The sequence below is a fragment of the Salvelinus sp. IW2-2015 genome, linkage group LG20 (genome assembly GCF_002910315.2).
Source record: "Salvelinus sp. IW2-2015 linkage group LG20, ASM291031v2, whole genome shotgun sequence".
Taxonomy (NCBI): domain Eukaryota; kingdom Metazoa; phylum Chordata; class Actinopteri; order Salmoniformes; family Salmonidae; genus Salvelinus; species Salvelinus sp. IW2-2015.
The window spans coordinates 22,438,433-22,457,218 of NC_036860.1; the positions used below are offsets into that span (position 1 = coordinate 22,438,433).

The following is an 18,786-nucleotide window of genomic DNA, read 5'->3' on the forward strand; positions in this document are numbered from 1 at the left end:
AAGACTCATTTTACTGTGGATATAGATACTTTTGTATCTGTTTCCTCCAGCATCTTCACAAGGTCCTTTGCTGTTGTTCTGGGATTGATTTGCACTTTTCACACCAAAGTACATTKATCTCTAGGAGACAGGTCATGTCACCTTCCTGAGCGGTATGACGGCTGRGTGGTCCCATGGTGTTTATACTTGCGTACTATTGTCTGTACAGATGAACGTGGTACCTTCAGGCATTTGGAAATTTCTCCCAAGGATGAACCAGACTTGTGGAGGTCTACAATTATTTTCTGAAGTTTTGGCTGATTTATTTTCATTTTCCCATGATGTCAAGCAAAGAGGCACTGAGTTTGAAGGTAGGCCTTGAATTACATCCACAGGTACACCTCCAATTGACTCAAAATATTTAATTAGCCTATCAGAAGCTTCTAAAGCCATGACATCATTTTCTGGAATTTTCCTGTTTAAAGGCACAGTCAACTTAGTGTATGTAAACCTCTGACCCACTGGAATTGTGATACAGTGAATTATAAATGAAATAATCTGAATGTAAACCTAAGTGTATGTAAACCTCCGACTTCAACTGTACATTTAAAACAAGAAAAATGTAATTAAAAGGTTCTGTACTTATTCAATGCTAAGAAAAAAAACACAGAGAGACCTATTATTCTAGGCCTACTTGTATCATTTACGTTTTCATATATATTACATTTACATTCAGCAGCATCTAGGCTATCAGTTACATATACAGTATCAGTACATATCAATACCTACACACCAAATATGTAGGTCAAATAGCTGAGCGGCATTGTGATGTGAGGTGTTGCTTTATCTTCCACAAGATATAGTCCAGAAACAAATCTAGGGTTGCTACCCAAGCCGGCTGGTCGGTCGTTCTATTGGTTCGTTTGCCAGAGATGCGACCGAGTCGTTCAGTCTTTTTGTTCTGTATCTATGGACGCGATCCAGTCATTCATCCTAAATGTTCCATTGCCGTACTGGCTGGCAACGTCCTTATCCCGTAGCCAACTACGGGTCATTTACAGTCACGTCAAACAGTACAAGAAGAATAACGACAGTAGCTGCCTTTGTTTAAGCTGTTTTCTAGTGACATTTATTTGGATACATCCATACAATGAGCTAATGAGGCACGATTTCGTCTGGCAGAGAAAATGTGGACTCTCGTTAGGACATTGTTGTTCAGAGGAGCTAGCCAACAACACAAAGAAATGTCAATTGGAAAAAGGTCAAACGAAACTTCAAACTGAAGCTGGAAAGACTGCAAACGAGCTGCACTTTGTTTCATTCATTTTTTGTTTCATTTTCATTTATTTCTTTGTATATATCCATAAAAATGATGTCAGCTGCCTCTCTCTCTCTCATTCCGACTCCCGACCCTTACACGTTCATTACTATAAGACAGCTGGAGATCAAATTTGAATTTTGAAACKATGTTGGAAATCAAATTTGAATTTTGAAACAATGTTGCAAATGTCAGAGAGACAGACAGCATGGTTTATATCAGATGGAACAGAGTCGGTGGTAATTTGAGGAATAGACAGTGGCTGGAATGCGCTTTTAACCAATCAGCATTCAGGATTAGACCCACCCGTTGTATACTACTGTACATTTCCTTGAATACATTCTGGATGTGGGGACTGTGAAAAGGCCCCTGGTGACATGTCTGGTAGGGTAAGTGCGTGTGTCAGTACTGTGTGTAAGTTGACTATGTAAACAATTTGGAGTTTGCAACACATTAATGTTTCTTATAAAAACATTAAGTGATGCAGTCAATCTCTACTCTATTTTTAGCCAAGAGAGACTGTCATGCATAGTTTTGATATTCACCCTCTGATTAAAGTGAAGAGCAACAGGTGCCACTCTGTTCTGGGTCAGCTGCAGGTCCTTCTTACTAGGTCCTTCTTTGCAGCACCTGACCACCTGCAATAATCAAGATAAGATAAAACTAGAGACTGGGCAGTTCCACGGTGACGGATTTACACATTGACTCCGATTTTTCGCTTTAAAATGTATGCCAAACAAAAACCACTGATTTCAAAGTCTAACAAATCATACAACACAAGGACTACGTTGAACAATTTACACAGAACATTTCAGAAAAACACATTTACTTGAAGGACGTCGCATGATGGTCCCAATGGAACGTTCTTTGGGGAACGTTTTTCTAGTTCCCGGTTTGTCCCCAAAGARGTTTTTAGGATGTTTTTGGGACGTTGTGTCATGGTCCCTTGGAGGTATTGTGTAGTTCCCAGTTTGCCCAGGGGACATCCACAAGGAAGTTTTTAGGATGTTGTGTCATGGTCTCCTGAAGCTCCCCTGATTGTCCCAGTTGTCCCAAACCATTATAAGTAAAGTAACATAATGATATCAGGGTTTTAAGYTAAGTGGTACTCTGTTCAGCTAAAATACTGTAAAAATATTMAATCAATGACAATATGATTACATTTGACATGATCAATTAGTACAGACTTTTAAATATGATCCCACCTGGGATTAGAACTCACAACCTCTGGATTTGGGGTATACTGTATGAATAAACATACACAATGTAATGTATTGTATTCAGACCCCTTGCATCTTGTTTCCATTGATCATCATTGAGATGTTTCTACAACTTGATTGGAATTCACCTGTGGTAAATTAAATTGATTGGACATGATTTGGAAAGGCACACACCTGTCTATATAAGGTCTCACCGTTGACAGTGCATGCCAGAGCAAAAACCAAGACATGAGGTTGAAGGAATTGTCCGTAGAGCTCCGAGACAGGATTGTGTCAAGAAACAGATCTGGGGAAGGATACCAAAATATTTCTGCAGCATTGAAGATCACCAAGAATACAGTGGACTCCATCATTCTTCAATGGAAGAAGTTTGGAACCACCAAGACTCTTCCTAGAGCTGGCTGCCCGGCAAAACTGAGCAATCGGGGAGAAGGGCCTTAGTCAGAGAGGTGACCAAGAACCCGATGGTCACTCTGACAGAGCTCTAGAGTTCCTCTATGGAGATGGGTGAACCTTCCAAAAGAACAACCATCTCTGCAGCACTCAACTAATCAGGCCTTTATGGTAGAGTGGCCAGACGGAAGCCACTCCTCAGTAAAAGCAACATGAAGTTTGCCAAACGGCTTGGAGTTTGCCAAAAGAAGAAGACGTCAGACCATGAGAAAAAATATTTTCTGGTCTGATGAAACCACGATTGAACTGAATGCCTGAATGCCAAGTGTCACATTTGGAGGAAACCTGGCACGGTGAAGCATGGTGGTGGCAGCATCATGCTGCGGGGATGTTTTTCAGCGGCAGGGACTGGGAGACTAGTCAGGATCGAGGGAAAGATGAACGGAGCAAAGTACAGAGAGATCCTTGATGAAAACCTGCTCCAGAGTGCTCAGGACCTCAGACTGGGGCAAAGGTTCACCTTCCAAAAGGACAACAACCCTAAGCACACAACCAAGACAATGCAGGAGTGACTTTGGGACAAGTCTRTGAATGCCCTTGAGTGGCCCAGTCAGAGACCGGACTTGAACCCGATTGAGCATCTCTGGAGAGACCTGAAAATAGCTTTGCAGCGATGCTCCCCGTCGAACTTGACAGAGCTTGAGAGGCTCTACAGAGAAGAATGGGAGAAACTCCACAAATACATTATATTATCCAAACCATAATTAAATTGCTGGATAAAGCTTTAAAAGAGATTCTTGAATTCTTGGAGAGGTTCAATTTAGCTATTTTTAGAGACTGTAGCAGTGTGGGAGTTTTGATAATGTGAAGCAACGAGATCCATCTTTTGGTCTTTGAAAACAAATCACATATGAGAATGTAAAAAGATAAAATTATTGTGATAAAAAAAAAGAATGATTCCATAAAGGAAGATGGCCTCCTCTTTTTCTATTCTCATATGTGATTTGTTTTCAAAGACCTAAAGATGGATCTCGTTGCTTCACATTATCAGTTTCGGTTCCAAACTGTCTCTTAAATGTCCTTGTCTAGGTGGAAGCACTTACATCTGAATAAACACAGATAAATCCCACACCTTTTAAAGAGGTTAGAATCAATTCAAGGTATTTTATTACGGGGCAATGATATATGTGCAACATCTTGTCTGCGTTTACACAGGCACCTCAATTCAGATTTTTTTTATTAATTAGTGTTTTGACCAATTACATCAGATCTTTTCACATCAGAATTGGGCTGCCTCTGTTAACATAGCCCTTGTGACATGAAAACTAATACAGTGAATAAAAAAGCAATTATTTATTGAAAATAAAAAACGCTTGGACCATAAAATGAGTTTTAGATTACAAGCATATTTTCTCAGTCTATAACAGATTCCTAGACATGCATCTTAAAACCATTCGGGTAGGTTCATTTTTGTGCCAATCATGGAACTAGACCCTTGGTGATTTGGTTCGATAACGAGGTAGACCGTTGAAAAGTAAATGATGTATTTTCCTAATAAGAGAGTGCCCTTGGCCAGTGACCCTGGTCTGCAGCTTGAAGAATGGATGTTCATTTAATCTTTCCTGCTCTAACCTCTCTCACCTGGCGAACACCTCTGCTCTGAGCAGTGGCGCTCTGTAAGTGCTTCCACGCTCCTCTCTGTAATCAGTGTTAGGCTGCAATGCTGGCTCTCTTTTTTTGTCCTGCCAACGTGGAGACAAATTGCTGTCTATTCTTCCTCCTTCCCCAGAGTAGTGCATTTAAAGACTGTCTTTTTTTCATCCTTCTATTCTCTACTCCTTTGGGCACGCCAGGTATATATGTCTAGTATGCTGTGGACCGTTAAGGAATGTTCTATGAGGTTTGATGGCCCCAAGGGTTGTTTTTGTGCAMGGGCTTTACTCTTTTCTCTGTTTCTTACATCCAGAACTCACTACTCAACTTTTAGATGATCTTCTTCATTTTTTATTCTGATACTCCAATGATTTGGAGTGCGTGTGCCAGCTACTATGAAACTGTCCTTTTTTTCTCCTCACATTTTTTTCTTCTTAAAAATCTAAAATGTATTCTAAATGTGCTCTCATTGCATGGCACATACATTTTGAACACTAAATAACGACAGAAATCCTTTGCATATCCATTTCCTCAGGTGTCATGTTAATGAGAATCCACCATTAACCAGATGGAATGTTATACCAACATTGGTCACACAGTATTTGGATAGTCCATCTGTAGATGCTGAGGTTACGGTTAGGGTAAGTTTTAGAATAAGAGTTAGGGTAAGGGTTGAGGTTGGAGTTAGGGCCAGGGCTAAGGTTAGGTTAAGGGTTAAAGTTAGGGTTAGTAGATAGATAGTTGAAATGTTACTGATAGTCTGTAGAGCATCTACAGATGGACTATATACTACATAAAGTGTTGCCCAAACATATCACACCCTAACAACCCCACTTAGATGGACTGGTCAGAATGTACATTCAGCACAAACACGTTAAGCAACAGGCACATTTCTCATGCGTTTACACAGCAGCCGTGCATGGTGTCAGTTCTATGTTCTTATCGCTTTCTTATGGAAAATTTGTTCACACCGTTTAAATTTAAGAGGGGATTTTGCACGAGGCTACTGAGGCATTTGACGTTCCATTCTCAGGGGGGTGGGGGGGGTATTTAACACTGTAAATATTCAACCATGATTCACTAATATTGTCACTTGTTGTTCTTTATAGGACTTCTCCCAGGAATCCATTCAGCTTTTCTTCCTTGGTCTAACAGGATGCTCAAGGCATGAATCAATTGCTATTACATTGCCATATGGCTCTGGAGAGACACACTATGTCTACATTTCCTCTGCTATTTGGGTGGTTTAGACAGAATTGTGGGAACCTGTGGAAGATATTGAGTTTGCTACTTACTGACCCAGGCTAATACATGGAGCTGCTAGGAAGTCATTATAGAGTAGAAGTCCATTATGGTATCCTGTCCATGAAAGTGAAATGGCCAATGTCTGGGTTTGGAATAAAGTGAGAGCATGATACAATGTGGAATTATTTTCAATTGCCTTCAGTATATTTATTGAACGTCTCTCAGGAGCTAGAAGTCATGTCTACCTGGGGATTGAGCTGTTTTGTTAACGCTACAAAAGGGAACATTGACTTGAGCCTCCAAATGCAGAGCTGCAAAGACAAAGTACAACTGAAAACAAATCAGCTTCCAACTACAACTGTACACACATACTTTATGCAAATGAAGTACACACATCATTTATGCAAATCAGTAGCTTTTTTGCTTTGATTTACTAAGCTTTTCTAAATATTGCTTTTTCATTGGCAGTATATTGAGAACAAAGGATGGCTGGATGGAACATGTGAAAAAGCTGAATAACACTATATAACCCTGAGGCTCCAAAACCCATGCATTTCAAGAACGTTGCGAAAATCGCTGCTTTTGCAGATGCCACAACTGGTTTTGTATGTGATGCCTTGGTAAGTAGAAATTGGCTACCAAGACTTCAGAGAACACACTACAATGCTCTGAATAATTTATTCGCCCAGAATGCAAAGCTTTATCAAGTTCCCCTCTGCTCGGTCTGTGTATAACAATAAAGAAAGGTCTCGCTCGCTTACCCCTTCTCTCCTCAGCCATGTGCAGATGGCATACATATGCTTCCCTACCCTCCTAGACAATAACCAGGAGACACATATTCAGCAGGCACTAACACAGGACTGTAGCCTATTTCTGGTTCCATTCAGACGTTGTGCTCTAAAACATGCCAATCATTCAGAATCTTGACTGTTAATTTCGTTTTTGGGATACTTACACAATACCAAGCATGCTATAGTTACTGTACGTGTGGCTTTTTAAGAATGGAGTGACAGAAGCACAGTGTGCCTGAGGAAAGTACTTCCTAAATATTTGTCCTGGTCATCTTAGTGGATAGTAAAGGTTGTAGTATGTTGAGAATGGTTGGCAGTGACAGCCATTCAACAGTGTTGAGGGAAGGATTGCTTCTTCTGCGGCTGACAATAGAATGATCAAAACCGATCATCTGATTGCTACACAAGAATGACTGCTTTCTTCCATTCTGCTGAAAAATAGATAATGTTGCATCCTTATTTGGGAGATGGTGCTGACAGTCCCACGGTCTCCGGGCCCATCCCTTTGAGACACAAGCAACACACAAAGCACATTCCACTGCAATGAAGAATTGTTATGTTCAACACAACAGTTGAGAGGGACATGAAAAGACGTTTCACAGTCGCTCACCGGCTATTCGCTTTTGAAATCAGTTAATTATCTGCAGATCGAGGGGATCAACATCTCACAAAAATAGCAGATTCCTGTTCATATGCTGCCAGAAAACAAAGACTTGTTTTAATTGTGTTTTGGCGAGGTTGTGGTGTGATGTGGAGTGTTACAGGGAGAGCTCCTCTTCACAAGATGAAAATATTTAAAGCTCACCTACCATCCCACACACCTGAGAACTCTTGTCTTTTATCAATCATATTCTCTTTACACACTGAAATGTAATGTTGAGTTTTTGTGATCGACTTGGGTTGAGATCAATACTATTTACTTTAACTGTATGGTAGGTACTGTCACGCCCTGACCTTAGAGATCTTTTTTATGTCTCTATTTTGGTTTGGTCAGGGCGTGAGTTGGGGTGGGCATTCTATGTTTTGTGTTTCTATGATTTTCTATTTCTATGTTTTGGCCGGGTATGGTTCTCAATCAGGGACAGTTATCTATCGTTGTCTCTGATTGGGAACCATACTTAGGTATCCTTTTCCCCACCTGTCTTTGTGGGAAGTTGACTTTGTTTAGGGCACATAGCCTTTGAGCTTCACGGTTTGGTTTTGTAGTGTTTATTGTTTTTGTTCGGCGTCTTGTTTAATAAAGGAACATGTACGCTACCACGCTGCACCTTGGTTCTCATCTTTCAACAGCCGTGACAGGTACCTGTATTTTGCCACGGTTTGGTTTTTGTCAGAACGGATGGTCGGGGGACCGGAAAATAATCATAATAATTTGTACACTGCAAATTGACCACTAGTAAGCCCAAAAAGAGATCGTATTTGAAAATAACATAATCATTTCATACCTTGATTACATGGAGACACAATCACATATGTCTCCCTTTCTATTCGTGGGAATACTTGGGAACATACTGTATTTACTAAATGAAAAGAAATCACAATCGCCTGTTGCCGACCCCTGCTGTATGGGGTGGCCCTAAGGAGCAAAATACTGTACATATTTTGACCAAACTGAAATTTGGAACATGGTGTTCCAATTTGGAACACAGTGTTCCCCCATCCCCTCATACGCCAAACTACTGCAATCCTATTTTTAAAAAACTCCTCCAACATTCAACACCAACACACTTCACTGAATACTAAACCCACTCAATAGTCTGTCACACCCTGATCTGTTACACCTGTCTTTGTGCTTGTCTCCACCCCCTCCAGGTGTCACCCATCTGCCCCATTGTTTTCCTGTTACCACACTCCAAGTGCCCTCACTTCTTCCCTGTAAGCTGTCTCGTCATTGTTGGTAATCAAGCCCACTACTGCTGTGTTGTCTGCAAACTTGATGATTGAGTTGGAGGCGTGCGTGGCCACGCAGTCATGGGTGAACAGGGATTACAGGAGGGGGCTGAGCACTCACCCTTGTTGGGCGCCAGTTTTGAGGGTCAGCGAAGTGGAGATGTTGTTTCCTGCCTTCACCACCTGGGGCGGCCCGTCAGAAAGTCCAGGACCCAATTGCGCAGGGCAGGGTTAAGACCCAGGGCCTCCAGCTTAATGATGAGCTTGGAGGGTACTTTGGTGTTGAATGCTGAGCTGTAGTCAATGAACAGCATTCTTACATAGGTATTCTTCTTGTCCAGATGGGATAGGGCAGTGTGCAGTGTGATGGCGATTGCATCGTCTGTTGGGGCGGTATGCAAACTGAAGTGGGTCTAGGGTGGCAGGTAAGGTGGAGGTAATAAGATCATTGACTGGTCTCTCAAAGCACTTCATGATGACAGAAGTTAGTGCTATGGGGCGGTAGTCATTTCGTTCAATTATCTTTGCCTTCTTGGGTACAGGAACAATGGTGGCCATCTTGAAGCATGTGGGGACAGCAGACTGGGATAGGGAGCAATTGATTATGTCTGTAAACACACCAGCCAGCTGGTCTGCGCATGCTCTGAGGATGCGGCTAGGGATGCCTTCTGGGCCAGCATCATTGCGAAGGTTAACATGTTTAAATGTCTTACTCACGTCGGCCACGGAGAAGGAGGGGGGGGGGGCACAGGCCTTGTTAGCGGGCAGCAACGGTGGCACTGTATTATCCTCAAAGTGGGCAAAGAAGGTGTTTAGTTTGTTTGGAAGCGAGATGTCGGTGTCTGTGACGTGGCTGGGTTTTTATTTGTAGTCTGTGATTTCCTGTAGACCCTGCCACATACGTTGTCAGGTCTTACCAGCGTGCTTTCCAATCTTCCTGTTTCTCAAGTTCTGTTTCCTAGTTTTTCCCGATTCTGACCATTCTGCCTGCCCTGACCCCGAGCCTGCCTGCCGTCCTGTACCTGCCTGACTCTGATTTGATRACAAACCTCTGCCTGTCCTCGTCCTGTCCTTTGCCTGCCCTGTTTTAATAATAAATTATCCGAGAACTGTACTATAGGGGCGGCAGGTAGCCTAGTGGTTAGAGCGTTGGGCCAGTAACCGAAAGGTTGCTAGATCGAGCTGACAAGGTAAAAATCTGTCATTGTGCCCCTGAACAAAGCAGTTAACCCACTGTTCCTAGGCCGTCATTGTAAATAAGAATTTGTTCTTAACTGACTTGCTTCGTTAAACAAAGAAACAAACTATCTGCATCCCGTTTCTGCATCTGGATCATGTTGTGAAAAGTCTTCAATTTAGTTACTCTCACTCTGAATATTTGATAAAAATCTCCTCACAACTCAAGAAGAAATCCAACCAACAGGTCATTGTACAGAATGCATTTTTTTATTCGATGTAATTGTACATTTCCAAAATTCCGTTTCTTGTATCCAAAGACGTTTTAAATGACGTTTATTCATAAAATCATACACTTGTGGAGAAATATCAGCAAACACAATCCACGCTTTTGTGCTTATCTTTTTTTGCAAATCTTTTTGGGGTAATTATTTCAGTTTTGACAGTTTCACAATAACAGATTAAATTATCTGCAATAATTCATATAGCAACATGCACACGTTCTGGACCTTTTTTAATCAAAACAACAATCTTTGTTTATACAGTTGAAGTCAGAAGTTTACATACACCTTAGCCAAATACATTTAAACTCAGTTTTCACAATTCCTGATATTTAATCCTAATAAAAAAAATCTCTGTTTTAGGTCAGTTAGGATCACCACTTTATTTTATGAATGTGAAATGTCAGAAAGTAGCAGAGAATGATTTATTTCAGCTTTTATTTCTTTAATCGCATTCCCAGTGGATCAGAAGTTTAAATACACTGAATTAGTATTTGGTAGCATTGCCTTTAAATTGTTTAATTTGGGTCAAACGTTTCGGGTAGGCTTCCACAATAAGTTGCGTGAATTTTGGCCACTTCCTCCTGACAGAGCTTGTGTAACTGAGTCAGGTTTGTAGGCCTCCTTGCTCGCATACGCTTTTTCAGTTCCAGCCCACAAATTTTCTATAGGATTGAGGTCAGGGCTTTGTGATGGCCACTCCAATACATTGACTTTGTTGTCCTTAAGCCATTTTGCCACAACTTTGGAAGTATGCTTGGGGTCATTGTCCATTTGGAAGACCCATTTGCAACCAAGCTTTAACTTCCTGTCTGATGTCTTGAGATGTTGCTTCAATATATCCACATAATTTTCCTGCCTCATGATGCCATCTATTTTGTGAAGTGCACCAGACCCTCCTGCAGCAAAGCAGCCCCATAACATGATGCTGCCAGCCCCATGCTTCACTGTTGGGATGGTGTTCTTCGGCTTGCAAGCATCCCCCTTTTTCCTCCAAACATAACGATGGTCATTATGGCCAAGCAGTTCTATTTTTGTTTCATCAGACATTTCTACAAAAAGTACGATCTTTGTCCCCATGTGCAGTTGCAAAGCATAGATTTTTATTGCTGTTTTGGAGAAGTGGCTTCCTTGCTGAGCGGCCATTCAGGTTATGTCGATACAGGACTTGTTTTACTGTGGATATAGATACTTTTGTACCTGTTTCCTCCAGCATCTTCACAAGGTCCTTTGCTGTTGTCCTGGGATTGATTTGCACTTTTCGCACCATAGTACGTTCATCTCTAGGAGACAGTATGTGTCTCCTTCCTGAGCAGTATGACGGCTGCGTGGTCCCATGGTGTTTATACTTGCGTACTATTGTTTGTACAGATGAACGTGGTACCTTCAGGCGTTTGGAAATTTCTCCCAAGGATGAACCAGACTTGTGGAGGTTTACAATTGTTTTTTTGAGGTCTTGGCTGATTTATTTTCATTTTCCAATGATGTCAAGCAAAGAGGCACTGAGTTTGAAGGTAGGCCTTGAAATACACCCACAGGTACACCTCCAATTGACTTAAATGATGTCAATTAGCCTATCAGAAGCTTCTAAAGCCATGACTGATTTTCTGGAATTTTCCAAGCTGTTTAAAAGCACAGTCAACTTAGTGTAAGTAAACGTCTGACCCACTGGAATTGTGATACAGTGAATTATAAGTGAATTAATCTGTCTGTAAACAATTGTTGGAAAAATGACTTGTGTCATGCACAAAGTAGATGTCCTAACCAACTTGCCAAAACTATAGTTTGTTAACAAGAAATTTGTGGAGTGGTTGAAAAATGAGTTTTAATGACTCCAACCTAAATGTATGTAAACTTCAGACTTCAACTGTATGTACTGGTCTATCGTGGCTGCTTCCTTCTATTGTGGTTTTCTTCATGGATCACACATTCAAAAGGGCTTGTAATAAGAACAAAATTACAGGACTTGCATTCACTTACAAGGGCTCTGTAACTGGGTATAACTATCTAGCAAACAAAGGAGTCAGACAGAATGCTCTAACTGAAATAGTAAATCACACACTTTAATCTCCTCTTTCTCGGAATACATATTTTTTTTAAATGTAAAACAGAGCCATACTCATTTGCATTCATATCAACATTGATTCATCAGACTGTAGCATAGAAGTTATACAGTTGTCAAGTTCTGAATATAATTTTTATTTTTTTTGGGGGGGGGACTGACAAGGGTCTGTATCTGATCATTAATGAATTATTCAACTATATTCAAATAAAATGATCTTTGATGTATGATCTATGATTTATCTATGTGGCTATATAGTGTCTGTGRGTTTAGTGAATATGTACAGCTTTATCTTTTACAAATATTTTCTTGTTATGTACAATATAATTCACCCAACATTGTGCAAAAAAGCTCCAATCTACATTTGAAGGCCACCGTGTGTCTTTTATTCTACTATGCTCTTTTTCAGAACTTGTAAACTAGAGTATTTACTAAGACTGACTTTTTTTGTACTAGGTGTTAGTAAGGTGATAGTAAACAATATGAGATCAATTCAAAGGATAATGGTGTTTAAAAAAAAAATTGAACAAAAACTGCACTCAGATCCACACTATCAGTTCAGTGACTCCAGTTGTAACCAATATGTACAGTATTCAGTATTATGAACACACAATGGAAATTATCCCATATTTACACATCTGAAAAATGGGCAGTATTTGCTATTGCATCTCCATCATACAACCATCTTTGTTCAGTGTTTAACATGCTGAGTAATCCTCTTTATGGGCTCAGCTGTTGTAGATGTAATACAAAACCACCCTGCAGGCTTTCCTTTAACAGGGCTACTGATGTGAGCCAATCGTGTGTGTTCATGTTTCATACATGCTGGCTTTGTTCACTGCTTTACTGTGAGGTTTTTTGTTCACTGCATCATCGGTTATATTTAGCTATGCACAGGCCAATTTGAGACACCTCCCACTATGATTCTATAGGTATAATGAAAATAACAACATTAACATTAGTCTACTGTACTGCTTAGACTATCAATCAGTTCTCACAGGGATGAGAATGCATTTACACCTTGTTGATGGATGTCATTATTTACATATGCAATATGCAGGTTGACGTTTATTGTCATGAATCTTGCCCTGGAGGCAGAACTGGACGATTTCCGCAAGAAGGGCCTGCTGCAAAGTCAAAATTGGCTATATCATAAAAATTCATGAAAACAAACATGAGCTTTTTGGTCWTAATTTAAGGTTAGGATTAGGCAGTACAGTTAGTAGTGTGGTTTAATTTAGGGTTATGGTTAGGTTTAAAATCAGATTTCATGACTTTGTGGCTGTGTCAGCTAGTGACCACTCTGCAGAGCTGCCTCCAGGGCAAGATTCTTGACAATAAATGCACACCTGCATAAAATATAATACATTTTTGGGTTACTTAGAATTTAATATCTTTGTGTGATAAGTTATATGTAGCTATCCTTTTATACAGATGTAATTGACAAGATAAAATACTTTGGAATGAAAAATAAATATTATGAAATACAGTATGTATGTAAAAAAAATCATATATGAATGACTGAATAAATAAATGGGGACAACCATTTTGTGAGAGTTTTATCTACCAAGCCTCTGTTTGTATATCGCACTAAACAGTACCACTGAATAACTTAATAGTAGTCCAAATGCATGACTTGTACATGGGCATTATTTAAGAAAACAATAATCTCTTGTATAGGAAATCAACAACTATATTTTAGATTTGTGCTGAGTTTTTCATTATAATTTATCGATCCCTACATAGTGATTCTGTAACATACATACAATGGGCAGTGCCGGGACAACTAAAACYATCTTAATAAATAGTCGTATACATGGGTATTATTTTCTTTACAATGGTGCTTTGAAAATGTGATTGTATCCAAGACCTATGTCATTGAATGTTCTATGAGCAGATGTATTGAAACATTTTCAGGATATCCAAAACATCCTAATATTTATATATTTCTTAATTCCATTCTTTTACTTTTAGATTTGTGTGTACTGTTGGGAATTGTGAGATCCTACTGAACTTTTGGAGCTAGGAAAACAAGCATTTCGCTACACCCGCAATAACATCTGCTAAATATGTCTATGTGACCAATAACATTTGATTTGATAGATCCAATTCCTTTCACATCATAGTGCTTTATACAAACAGACTAAGTCAAGAAAAAAGTGAGGACATTATAACTAGTGGACATTAATGTATGCTCAACTGTTGACATGCTGTTTAAATATATATATTTTATTCAGGTTTAAGAAACAAGAGCATCATCACCAGAGCTTTGACCTTTGAAGCCAGGGCTAGAGTGGAAGAATATCTAATAGAGTTGTCATTCACTAAGGGTGCTGAAGTGAGTGTACCACATCTGATATACAGCAAGTGCTCATTAGCTCAAATCATCTTGTATAGCTTGCTGATGCACATCATGGGCCAATTGCAACCATCAAAAACTGCCAGATTATCGCCAGCTGATCTCTCGTTAAAACATCAATATGTGCTAAAATCACCCGCACAGCTGATCTCAATTGCAACCAACATTGGCCAGCGATTTACCGCTCCCTAACGTTTATTTTTTTATCTTGATTGCAGCCAAAATGTTCGCCTTTGGTTGGTATTATCATTGGAAAAATMTAGTTATATTTTATGAGCAGACTAAGGCCGATGTATCTATTTGACAGTCATTTCATACAACTGAAATAAAGTATTTCCTTGTTAACCACGGCAAATCTACTGTGGAGATTTACCCGACATGCTGTATGAATGGAAAAATAATGATGGTGATGGTGTTGATGGTGTTGATGGTAATGATGGTGTTGATGGTGTAGCCTACTCTTATTATTTTGTTGTTTCCAAAATATATATCAGACAAAAAAATTGAAAATTATACCTGCTTGCTCTAATTGTGTAACTATAGTACCTCATCTATTTTCCTTTCTTTTTCGGCATGTTCTCTGTGAAGTAGGCAACGGGAGTTTTGTAACTTTTTTCACCTTGGCCTAGTGCTAACGTGCGTAACTGACTGACATCTGGAATCAATCTATTTTTTTATTTTCCTTGCTATAGTTATTGGATTTTTCCTGACTCTTATCATCGGATGGGCCCTAGCCATCAATCAGTTAGTCTCTGCTCTTTTGATCTGCGGTTTTAGTTGCGTTGTGTTAGTTGTGTTCTAACTGGTCTCCGGTAGTTGAGCTCTAGCTTACTGACCATACCTGTGCTGGTTAGGTAGGCTGGCTAGGCTAATAGCTAACGTTATTGGCTAAATAGCTAACGTTAGCTGGCTGGATATCTTGCTAGCTAAGATAACTGCATATACCTAACATTCTTTGATATGGTTAGATGGCATTATGTATTTCCAAAACTTTGGTTTACTTTAATGAAGCTGTAAGCTGGGTGTTGATAGCAACTGACTGACTCATTCAGTGCTAACGTAATTTGCAAAGTGTGTTAGTTATGTAACAGGAGGACTTGGACTCACTGTCATCCTGTGTCATCAGTCATAATCTTAAATGTAATATTCCCAAAATAATTACATTATTCTGGAAATTATTAGCGCATGTCTGTGCTTACTGCTTTGTTACATAATGAACTTGATAACAACACTCCCCCGCCCCCCATGTACTTTGATCCTCACCAAGGCATGTAAGGATACAGAAAACAAACAATATTTAGATGTGGTATTCAGTGAAACCAAGAGCAGCGTGTATTCTTCAATAACCTACAAGTCTCATCAATATCTGCAGGGATGTCACCAACCATGTCTATTTGTCTTGTCCATGTACCCCAGCACCTAATCATCAATATCTATTGACCACAATGGCAACAAATACGATAGAAAACATCAATCTGTCATGGAATGTTGAACAATGCTATCCTGTCTGTTCTCCTGTGCACTCATGTCACACATTCATTGTTGAAATAAGCCCCTGATCTATCTSTGTGTGTGTGTGTGTGAACACCTGCTGTAACTGTAGTTAACCCTTTGGGAAAAGCACTTGCACAGGACTACGTCCCTCTTTTGTCATTGGTGTTTCTTTGTGTTTGACTTCAATCTCATTAAAACAAACCCATCCTTCATCACCCCTTAAGGAACACCTTCATCTGTATCCCTTCCCATTTCCATCTGAAAGCTGTTTTGATATACAGTATCTTTCGGTGTTTTTCAAATTCCCCAACTGAAAAAAAAGCCCATACTTCCTCTGGAGTTGCCTGCGTTCCTGAAAGTGTTGAAATCAAAGAAGCTATTCATCCCCTCCGCTCTGGCAGCAGGTATTTTTAGAAAGTGCATTATCGGGACAGCATGAATCATTTATCATTCTGATACACATGTATCTTCGATTTCTGTGCCATCTGCATGCAAAAATCAGCAGTGTGTGTAGAACAATCTCTCACACACCAATTGTGCTCTTTAGTGCTTTCAAAAGATTGTGGATAAAACTGTGCAGTCAGATACACCCTTTGAGCGTACAGGAAGCAGTTGGTGAAGAAAGAGATGTCTTTTGACTTTTGTCCATTGCCATTATTCCATTGAGAACAGTCATCCAGAACCTAAAGCATAAGACATACAGTAGACACTGAGGCAGTGGCGATGAGCATCAATACATACATACATACATACATACATACAAACGTACATACAGTTGCGGCCAAATATATTGGCACCCGTGGACCTTTCTTAAATAATTCTAAAATAAGTTGTTGGATTTTCAACACTACAGAACCAATTTTATTTTTGTAAACTTAAGTTTACAATTTTAAATGAGAAAATAAAGACAAATGGRATGGACAAAATGATTGGCATCCTGGAGCTAGTACTTGGTTGCAAAGCCTTTGATCAAGAAAGCTGCAGACAAACACTTTTTGTAGCCGTCATTGAGCTTGCTGCAACTTTCTCCTGGCAATTTTGCCCACTTTTCAGAAGCAAACTGCTGTAGTTCTTACATTTTTGAGGGGTGGCCTCCACCAATTGCTGTTTTCAGATCTCACCATAGGTTTTCAATGTGACTTAGATTTGGACTCTTCGCTGGCTACTCCAGAACAGTCCAGCATCTCTTCTTGAACCATTCCTGGGTGATTTTTGATGTGTGTTTGGGGTCGTTGTCCTGCTGGAAGATCCACAACCTTCATTGGGGACCCAGTTTGGACTCCAAATCACCTGATCATCTGAAGATTTATTGATGCCTTGCGCATAACAAGGACTCCAGTATTAGAGGCAGCAAAGGAACCCCACAGCATTATCAAACTTCCCCCATATTTGATTGTAGGGGAGGGTCTTTCATTGAATTCTTCATTTTGTCATCAGTAAATACAGCGCTCATCTGTTTTGCTAAAGAGCTCAAATTTTGTTTCATTGGTCCACAGAACATTTCCCCCAGGATTTAGGCTTGTTTAGGTAGTTATTTTGAGAAGTTCAACAGGCTTTTTTTGTGTCTCCTTCAGCAGTGGGGTCTTCCTATGTTTACCAATGACTAAATGAAGCATTTAAAGAAAATAACACCCACCTTACAATCAAACATGGGGCAGGTTCGATAATGCTGTGGGTTACTTTGCTGCCTCTGGGGACCGTGAATGTGTGCAAGACATTATGAAATCAGCAGATTATCAAGGTGTTTTGGAGTACAACGTTCYACCCAGTGTCAAAAAACGTTGCAAGTAGAAAGTTGCAGCAAGCCCATTTATGGCTACAAGAAGCATTTGTTGGCAGCTATCTTGGCCAAAGAGTGTGCAACGAAGTAGTAGCTCAAGGGTGCCAATAAATGTACATTTAAATTGTAASTTAAGTAACTTAAGTTCTGCAATGTTGAAAACCCAATAACAAGGTGTGGAGAAACCAAAAGTTTATTTGAGAAGAAATAGGGAATTATTAAGTAAATCAAGTAAATTGCAAGGGTGCCAATACATACATACAYTTAGCTAAACAGTCATGGTTTTATGCTTGTGTTTTTTTGCTGTCTCTGTGATGCCTAAGTGTTTTAACTGGATCCCTCTCAGACACGGTACTTCCTCAGTAGATCTGCCTGCCACATGTACTTCCTCTCCGGGAAGCGCTCGGGGATCTTGATCTTGCGGAAGTCCTGGATGCACTTCTCCAGCTCCTCCTCAATGGTCATCTTCTCCTTGGCCGGCCTCTTCTTGCAGGTGCTGGTATCTCGGGAGCTGGCAGTGAGTGTTCGGAGGAGATCACTCTTCCTGCGCTGCTCCGACTGCTGCAGCATCTGCACCGGGCCCTTCTTCTGCGGCCGGTCCAGGGTCTGGACATGGACGTGGGACTGCTGGCTGACCGGCCCACAGATAACGGTGCCGTGGGGTGAGCTGGCCTCTGACTGGCTTTCGGAGCTTGAGGTGGAGAGCTCGTTGAAGGAGGTGCCGCTCTCGCCCTCTCCCTTGTGGGTCTTGCAGCAGCAGTCGCAGGGCGGGGAAGACCACCGAGAGGTGCCACCTGGAACACAGAGGGAATAGACGATCAGATGGGGTCTAACAACACAATAACACGGTCAGTTTGGCAATGAAAATATGAATTATTCTTTTAAAAACTAAATGGAGTCACCTAAAAGATGGCATTTCTCCATGTTTAAACAAATACACACCACAAAACAAGTAAAGTACTCTRTGACACAATAGAGTGAAGTTGCAGTACAATAGATGAATTGGATGGTCTATGAACTGTGTTGCTTGAATCCTCTGGTGTGTTTGAACCAGGCAGCGCATTCACCAGCCCCAGACTGGACAGTGCTTTGTAAACTTCCTTTGACATTTGGCTATTGTTAACATGCAACTTTGTGTGTGCTTA

At 40.4% G+C, this 18,786-nt stretch overlaps 1 protein-coding gene across 1 annotated transcript in view; it reads right to left on the reverse strand.

Annotated features, from left to right (window-relative positions):
* Positions 1–9,965: 9,965 nt before the first annotated feature.
* LOC111979951 (BTB/POZ domain-containing protein KCTD16-like) overlaps positions 9,966–18,786 on the reverse strand; it is an 86,889-nt gene continuing 78,068 nt past the window's right edge. Inside the window, exon 2 of the mRNA XM_024147708.2 lies at positions 9,966–18,435. Coding sequence (XP_024003476.1) covers positions 17,984–18,435 — 452 coding nt within the window. The 3' untranslated portion in view covers positions 9,966–17,983. The remainder of the gene's footprint in view (positions 18,436–18,786) is intronic.